Source organism: Octopus sinensis, unplaced genomic scaffold, assembly GCF_006345805.1.
Source record: "Octopus sinensis unplaced genomic scaffold, ASM634580v1 Contig03653, whole genome shotgun sequence".
Taxonomy (NCBI): Eukaryota; Metazoa; Mollusca; class Cephalopoda; order Octopoda; family Octopodidae; genus Octopus; species Octopus sinensis.
In genome coordinates, this window is record NW_021826739.1 from 1,675 (window position 1) to 11,392 (window position 9,718).

At 33.6% G+C, this 9,718-nt stretch overlaps 1 protein-coding gene across 1 annotated transcript; it reads right to left on the bottom strand.

The window, feature by feature from the left end:
• Positions 1-5,943: 5,943 nt before the first annotated feature.
• LOC115227486 (dendritic arbor reduction protein 1-like) lies at positions 5,944-9,191 on the bottom strand. The gene has a single exon (XM_029798296.2). The coding sequence runs from the start codon at positions 9,091-9,093 to the stop codon at positions 7,756-7,758; it is 1,338 nt and encodes a 445-aa protein (XP_029654156.1). The 5' UTR covers positions 9,094-9,191; the 3' UTR covers positions 5,944-7,755.
• Between the last annotated feature and the right edge of the window lie 527 nt (positions 9,192-9,718).

Sequence of the window (9,718 nt, forward strand, 5' to 3'; positions counted from 1 at the left end):
TATGTTTAGCCCCTTGTGGGTAGTAAAGAAATAGGTATTTCGTCTGCCGTTACGTCCTGAGTTCAAATTCCACTGAGGGCGACTTTGTCTTTCATCCTTTCGGGGTCGATTAAATAAGTACCAGTTACGCACTGGGGTCGATATAATCGACTTAATCCCTTTGTCTGTCCTTGTTTGTCCCCTCTATGTTTAGCCCATTGTCGGCAATAAACAAATAAGAAAAGTATACTGCGTGGAGGTTGGCTGACGGTTCGTAGAAATTTGAACAATAAAGAAATTTGACGGTTCGTATCTTGCCGTAAGCCCTGCATTTTATATATTGTTGTTGACTAAGGCTGTCAGCTGGCAGAAACGTTAGCACGTCGGGCGAAATGCTTAGCGGTATTTCGTCTGTCTTTACGTTTTGAGTTCAAATTCTGCCGAGGTCGACTTTGCCTTTTCGGGGTCGATAAATTAAGTACCAGTTGCCTACTGGGATCGATCTAATCGACTGGTCCCCTTCCCCCAAAATTTCGGGCCTGGTGCCCAGAGTAGAAAAAATTTTTGTTGACTACTCACAGATCAGCTTTGTCGATCAATGGCGTGTTAGCCATGACAATCCCATCTGTTAATTTTGATCAGGCATAGATTTCTAGGATTACATTATCCAATATGTTCTTTTGATATTTATGACAGTATTTATTGTGACAGCATGAAAGAGATTTGGCTATTATTTCTAGCAGGTCAAGCATTATTTATATCTTATTAAACTTTAAAAGACAACACGAAGCAAGGGCAGGGCTCACCTTTCATGATGGCGTTGAAGCATTGGATTCAAACTTTTGTTCAGTTTATTAAGTGAATGTAACAGCTGCCGGGTCACATTCTCAACTTCAGATCACAACTGCTTGTACGTGTGTGTGTGTGTGTGTGTGTGTGTGTGTGTGTGTGTGTGTGTCTGTGTCTGTTGTGTGTGTATGTATGTATGTATGTATGTATGATGTAAGTATGTATGCGTGCATGTATGTATATATTGATGGATAGATGCATGTAGTGATGTATGTGTGTATGTGTATATATACACACACATATACATACACACATATATGTACAGAAGCACGTATACACGCAGTTCCTCAGCACAAGACCAAAACGTGCTCTTTTTAATTTTTGGTGACAGTATAGTTCTGTGTCATTGCCAAGTGACCAAACTCTCAATGAATTAGATTACCAAGTTAACATAAAATGTACCATAGAAAGGAGCGAAACCCAGGCTCCGCTGCTCGCCTAGCTGAGAAAAAAAACTGTCACGGTATTAGTCGCTCTCTGGCTGGTTTATGGTTGAGCTTCTGACAGTAGAGACCTCCTGCGTTCTTGGTCCCCGGACCACATTCCTGCTTATCGCAATCGGGGCAGAGATTGCTGTCCGCAAGTGCGAACCCTGAAAGTCAGAGTGGCTGTTCAAGCACTTCTTCCTCGCTATTATCCGGACCAACGCCGTTTCCATTTCGTCTGCCATGAGAAATGTTTCTATATTGTGAGAGGCAAGATTCTCCGTATTTGAGTAATACAACGTCGGTATTACCTGCGGCGAGCTGGCGGAAACGTTAGCACGCCGGGCGAAATGCTTAGCGGTATTTAGTCTGCCGTTACGTTCTGAGTTCAAATTCCGCTGAGGTCGACTTTGCCTTTCATCCTTTCGGGGTCGATAAATTAAGTACCAGTTACGCACTGGGGTCGATATAACCGACTTAATCCGTTCGTCTGTCCTTGTTTGTCCCCTCTGTATTTAGCCCCTTGTGGGTAATAAAGAAATAGGTATTACCACAGAAAGGATCAAGGAAAGGAGTCAGTAGCACCAGCAGCATATAACTAATGACTCTGATCTTCGAAGAATGCGGGTTCAAATAGAGCTTTGATTGAAATGCTGGGTGACCGGCAGCAAGAATACTCGATTCTCGATTACCACATATAAAATATTGTGGAGAACGCTTGTAGATCATATTTGATTGGTGATTGAGCTACACGTAATTGAAGCTAATAAGAATCTCAGAGTGTGGCATTTAACGACAGATCTTAAATATAAAAAAACTGTGAGCATAAAACACAAAAATAACAAACCAAACACAAAGTTTTTTAATTGAAATAACAATTTTATTTTAGCTTATAAATTCTTTTTTCATCTTAAAAATCTCTTATATACATTAAATGTTTCATAATATTTCTTCATTATACATATATACACATATACATATATATATATATGAAGTATATATGTAATAATACATACAGACAATTATACATATATTTATATTTAAAAAAAAAGAAAAACATGTTTTTCCTAGTCTTGCTACTTTGACCTTCCGTAGACTAGGGAGGGTTTACAAAAATACACATTTGATTAATTCAACAAAGTTTTAACAAGAAGCACCGAAGGAAATTCGTTGCCAAGATTCTGGCAGTATTGGTACCGTAGTATAGCAGTGTTCTCACAAAGGACATGTTGTAAGTTGTTCATGTTTTAGTAACCGCAACATAATTTGCATTCAGAAAACAATAGCTTCAAATAGGTTATGCGCTTATATATATATATATATATATATATATATATATATATCATATTATGTATACATCGATAATAATGTATATATATATATAATATATATATATATATTATATATACGATGCAGATTATGTTACAAGTTAAAACATTACAATATTGTCAAGTGTTAGATTTTTTGTTTCGAAGATCATCAGTTTTCTCTTCTTTATAAATCAATTATTAAATGAAGGAAATATAAACAAAAAAGTGTTTTACTGAAATCAAATTTTGAACAGATGCAAGCGCAATGATTTTTGTATTTTATGAAACGTATTTGTGAAGGACTGAAGTATGGATGGATAGATGAGTAGATTGACAGATCCATGAATAGACTGCTGGATAGATAGATAGATAAATAGAGAGGTAAATAGATAGCCAAACGGAGAGAGAGAGAGAAAGAGAGACATAGGGAGTGAGAGATAGGTTATATATATATGCTATATATATATATATATATATATATATCTATATATATATATATATATATATCTATATATATATATGCTATATATATATATACCTATATATATATATATATATATATATATATATACAAATATATATACGGTAGTAGATAAAGATGAATGAAGTCGAAGATGATGATTATGGTAAAAGATGGCAGATGATACTGTTGCTGATAATGAAGGCGATGTTCATCATGATGGTGGTGGTGTTGGTAATGATGATGATGATGATGATGAAGATGATGATGATGATGAGGATGACGATGACGATGATGATGATGATGATGATGGTGATGATGATGATAACTGTGGGAGGAAACGCTTGCTTGTGTTTAGCCGTCAACAGCTTCACATTAGATTTATTGTAGTTTTTTTTTTCGCTTTTCGTTGCCCTTGAGGCAAAATAACTTTCATTATTATCCTTATTTACTACAACTATTATAACCATTACTACTACTACTAATACTACTACTACTACTACTACTACCACCATCACAGAAATTATTATTTTTACTCCTAAAAATGTGCCACTGGAAGCAATCATTTGCTTAAATTAAATAAATAAAACGTATTACGGTTTCCTAATCCAAGAGTCACAACGACTTATAACGATGGTCATGTAGAAGTCAGAAATTTGGCCATTATGCTGCGCTTTGACTAATAGTAGTAGTAGTAGTAGAAATAATAATAATAATAATATAATAATAATAATAATGATAATGATAGTCATAATAATAATATACGTTATATATATTGCATATATACTTTATATGTTTATATATATAATTATTACTTAAAATAATAATACAATAATAAAGTATGATGATGATGATGATAATAATAAAATAATAATAATATAATAATAATAATAATAATAATAATAATACCAATAATGATAATAATGATAATAATAATGCTGATGATTATAGTAATGATAATATTGGTAGCAATAAAGATAATGCCAGTAGTAATATATAAGCCAAGAGTGATTAAGCAAACAAGAAAGGCGTTTAAACGAACACTAGTGTTGCTTATATATATATATATATATATATATATATATATATATATATATATATATAGATACATATATATGTATGTATATATATATACATATATCGAATTTTCTGAATTTAGTTCAGATTTATATTGCAATATTAGAAATGGCGTTTTAATAAACATTTATATATTTATGTTATAATAAAATTGTTATTAATAATAAACATCAGCATTATTTAAAGAAAGTTATTATTGTTGGATATTTAGTTGCTGTTTTTCTGTATAAAAAAATAAAGAGAGAATACTAATATAACTACAAAAACATTAATAAACGTACAACTTTTTAATATACTTTCGTTTTTTTTTTTATATTTTAATTTTCCTATAACATGCTAATACTGTGATTGTAAAGTGTTCCCTTTGCATATATACATACATGCATACATAAACACAAATATATACGCATATACGCGCGCGTGCACGTACTCCCACATAAAAACAAATATGCATACATACAATCGATATACTAACGAATATATTCATATCTACATATATATATATATTATATATATAATATATATATATATATATATATATATATACATACATCAGAGTCTGAAAATATGTATGTAAGTGTGTATGTATGTAAATATGTATACATGTATATGTATATATATATTTATGTATATATATTATATGTATATGTATCTATATATATCTATATATATATCATATATATATATGTATATATATATATATATATATATATATATATATATATATATAATATATATATATATATATATATATAATGCATGCACTCATGTACACCTATGTATATGCATGCGTATATATTTACCACCGCACGCATGTACGCGTACTTGTGTGAGTGCGTGTATAAATGCGTGTGAAAGCTAGAGAGATCCAAATGCTATCGTCGTGGAAAAAAGATAGTAGAAAGTAATACACCACTATATATCTATGTGTAAAAACCTTGGTTAATAACATCAGATATGACAATTAGTGGCGATTATTAGTTGTCGCTGCTCTTTTGGCTCCAGTTTAATATCGGTCAAAGACGTATTACAACCCTGCGTACTCCGTTGCACAGTACTGAGGTGGCTATCGACGCCTCTAGGATTTACACAGCGTCGTTATGTTCTTTGCCGTGTGGCATGAGACAGATTTCACAGCTGAGGAGTGGAGCCTCCTTAATTGTGTCGGTCTGTTTGTTGGCTGGTGCCATAAGTAACAAGAACAACAACTATAACAACGGGAGAGCAGTATCATCTTCATCAAGAACCGGAGAGATAATTCATATAGAAAAATATAACAGCAACTAAATAACAACAACAACAACAACAAAGATAATAATTATTATTATGATGATGATGATAATAATATAATAATAATAATATATTTAACAATTGTGAAAACACCAACAACTTTAGAAATCATAACCCTCTTTAGGTGATTATTAATTATAATAATTGAATTATTATTATAAGACATTATTTTTTGCTTTTTTTGTTGTTGAAGTGAGGGTATAGGAAGAGACTTCGATGAAAATGCTCTCATATATATAATATATATATATTATATATATATATATATATATATATAATATATATATATATAGATATATATTACGCGCACTCACACATGATATTAATTATATATATGTATATATATATATATATATATAATGCAGTTTAACATATATACAGACAAGAGATTTGTACATATACACATATATGCATGAATGCGTGCCAACATATAGTGCTAAGCGTTTCAGTTTTTGTATATAAAAAAAATTAAAATTAATTAAAAATCTGATTAATTTTGGAGACACTCTTTAAGTGTCGAAATTTTTCCAAAAGATTCTTTTCTTTTTTTTTTTTGCTTTGTTTTACAGATTTTTGCGTTTTTGATTGTCCTCTAAGAATAATATTTAAGGTGAGATTAATTTAACTGCTGTACTAAATAAACATAAATTATTTTTCTTTTCTTTTTTTTTTTGTTTAGTGGTTTTTCTCTTGTTATTTATTGTGTTTTATTTATTCATATCTTTGCTGACAGAATGATTTAACTTCTCAGCGGATTGCGTTCTCTGTGTGCCCGGGAGCGGAGAACACAAGCTCGAGTCGTGTTGGTGGCGGTGTTGGGCAGCTAAATGATGGAAGTAAAAAAAAAAGAAAACAAACAAAAAAAAAAATAAAATATAGAAGCTGACTATCCCAGTTTCGAACAGAAGTGTCATTCTACTATTATCGTTTTGAATATTATTATTATTTAATATTTTTGTAATCGGAGGAGTGTGTGCGTGAGTTGGGTAGGGGTTAATTAAAGGAGTTAAGGCGATTATGAAGCAGAGCTTTAAATAATTTGTATGATTATCTAATTTGTTCAAAGCTACATCAGTGCCATCGCAATAATAGTAATAATAATAATAACAACAATAATAATAGTAATAATGATAACAGCTTTTTCTTTTGTTTTTACTTTTACCAGAAAAAAAATTATCAAGCAGACAAAAACAAACAATAACAACACCAAAAAAACCCCCAATGCTTTGTCGGAATTTCAGTTCATTTTTGTTGTTGTTGTTATTGGGGTTGGGGATAGGATAAAAAGCATTGAATTGTTGTTGCTGACTGGTACGTCCATCTTTAGAGTGCGACCTACAGAATGGTGCCAACCGTTATTCGGGGTTGGGAATGAGGGGAAACGAAGGGAGACAAAGTAGAATATTCGGACATTTTCTTTTTTTCTCCTTTTTTTTTACGGCCTGCCGTAAAAAAAAAACACACAAAATAAAAATAAGAAAAATAGAGAAAGAAGCAAAAACACACACACACACACACATATATATATAAAAACACGTAAATATACTATATATATACATATATAAATATTTGTATATTTCTGTGCGTGTGTGTGAGTGTATATTATGTTCAGAAGTCTATAGAATATTCCGATCTGGTGAAACATGTAATCATATCAAAGTACATCGCTAAATGATAATTCTTAGAAAGTCACAAATGGTGAAAAAATTTCGAAGAGAAAAAGTTATAAAATATATAAAAAGACAAATGTTTTTTTTTCTTATATTTTATCCATTCATGCAAATTATCCGTTATGTGTGTATGTGTTTGTATATGTGTGTATGTGAATGTGTGTGAACGTATTGGTGTAATTTTTGCGATTTCAGTTCTTTCTTTGTAAATATATTCTTTGTAATGTTTCTGTATTATTTTTTCAGTCAAAGATATCAGACATTTCTCTCAGCTCTCGGAGCTATTCATTTTAAAAAAGAAGTATAAAGAAGAAAAGGAATATTTTCTTCATTAACATCAACAACAATAATAGCAACAACAACAATAATAACAGCACTATATCGTTAATGTTTCAAGCTTTACAATCAAGTTTATATATTAATTGATCAATGTAAAAAGAAATGTTATTTTTCTTTGAACCAATGATTCGGTGATTAGATGTCCATGTTTCGTCGTTTCCCTACCATCGCTACGACCCCCACCGTCACTAGAATTTCTGCTTCCCAACGCCGCTGGTTGGGCTGATTCTTTTTCGTTGATGTTATATATATATTTATTTTATATATTTTCCGTTCATATTTTCCATTCATATTCTTTGATAGGTCGTCCATTATTTCTTCATTTGCCGATCAAACAGTAAAATCGTGTTGATATCTCATATGTGACGCTTCATATGCAGTGAGAGATGGTCGCTTCTAGAAAATGCCCGCTCGCACAGATGACATTGGAAAGGTCTGTCTCCTGTGTGTTTTCGATAATGGCGGGTCAGTTCATCAGAACGAGCAAACTTCCAACCACAACCTTTCCAATTGCAGTGGTAAGGCTTCTCTCCCGTGTGTGTACGGAGATGAGCCTTGAGATGAGAGCTCTTCGTATAGGTTTTACTACATCCAGTATGAGTGCATGTGTGGTTGGTCTGACGTTTGCGACCCCAAGAACGTCTGCCTCGTTTCTTTGGAACATTAACCCCGCCCTCAACAATGGCTTGCTGCTGAGGAAGCAACAAGTCCACGAGTTGAGGAGACGCCGGAGGTGTAATCATTGGATGAGGTAACTGTAACATCGTGTTCTGTGGGTTCCCCAGTTTAGGGAGAATATGAGGAGGCAGAAGGATGGACTGCTGGTGTGGATGATGAGGGTGCATCATGCCTAATTGGTTGCACTGCATTTGTTTGCGTTCGTCGTGCATCTCAGGGGACGCTGGTGGAGACATGTGACCTGGGATGACGTAATGTATTTGATTTGGTTGTTGCGCGGCACCTGCGGGCAAACTATTCAATGTGGCGTTGTAAGTGGCACAAGACGAAGCTAAACTACCGTATTCCTGTTTGGGAATAACATTCATTGGAGAGGTTTTATATTCGGATTTAACTGTCATCATGTCAACCGGATTGCTGCTATGATGATGTTGATGCTGCTGCTGCTGCTGTTGATGATGGTGATGATGATGATGATGATGATGACTTTCAGTATCAAACTTGATGTCAGGGATGTCTAGAAAAGCTGAATGGAAGTCTGGGAGTGGCTCTAAAGTCTCCTGTTTGATTTTCATGGTTGGCTCCTCTTGGTACAGACTTTGGTTTTCGGCGGTGTTGTTCAGAATGAAGTCTAAATCGAGCAGGTGCTCATAGTTATCCAACATCTGTTCTTGTCCACGGTGGTTGCCCAATAAATAAGACAGCTGGCTGCTGTATGAATGCTGCTTCATCAGGTTAGACATAACAGCTAAAGAACTCAGATTACTGCCGCTAATGCTGTTGCTGGGGACCATGACGTTTGAAGGGTTATTAACACTGTTGTTGAGATTGTCTGTGGTTGTGGTGTTGCTGCTATTATTGTTGTTAACGCCACTATTACTCATGGCAAGGATGTGTAGGTTTCCAACGGTCGGCATATTTGCTGACGTGTTCATGCTAGACTGTGGAGGTTGGTTATGGGTCGGCCGGCTTGGACCGAGGGACAGTTGATCTGACTGCGACATAATATGTAGCATGCTTGTTTCATAAGGTGTGTTATCCTGGTACAATAGGTTCTCCACTTCTTGCCAAGTCTGAAATGAAAAGAAAAAAAAATTAATTAAAATAATCTCCACATATATGTTGCTATATATTTCATTAGCGTATATTTATATATGTGCGCGTACAATCAGTTATTCATGGTGTGCGCACGTGTATGTTAGGTGCATTTAATCAAAGTTTCCTAATCCACTCTGTTACCAATGCCACAAACTTCCGTGCCAAAATATACAGTTTATATGCAATGGTGTAACATTCACAAAATGGCTCCGAAACTATTAGGAATGTAGATGAATATACCGGCAAAAGTCGACCAAAGCAGGACTTGAACTCAGAATGTAAAGAGCTGGAAAAAAAGATATAGTGAGGTATTTTGTTCGTCATTGTAGCGACTCTACCAATCCACCACTTTTTTTTTGTTTTTGTTAATAATAACAAATTTGATTTCAAATTTTAGCACAATGCCGACAAATTTCGGAGGAAACTATAAGTCTGTTACATCAATCCCAATACTCAACGGATACTTATTTTATCCACCCCGAAAGGATGAAAAGTAAAGTGGACACCGGCATTTCCGGCGTGGTAATGATTTTGCTAACTCGC

Excerpts from the sequence above, each read along its gene's own strand:
- LOC115227486 (XM_029798296.2), bottom strand. The coding sequence starts at position 9,093 with ATGCTACATATTATGTCGCAGTCAGATCAACTGTCCCTCGGTCCAAGC.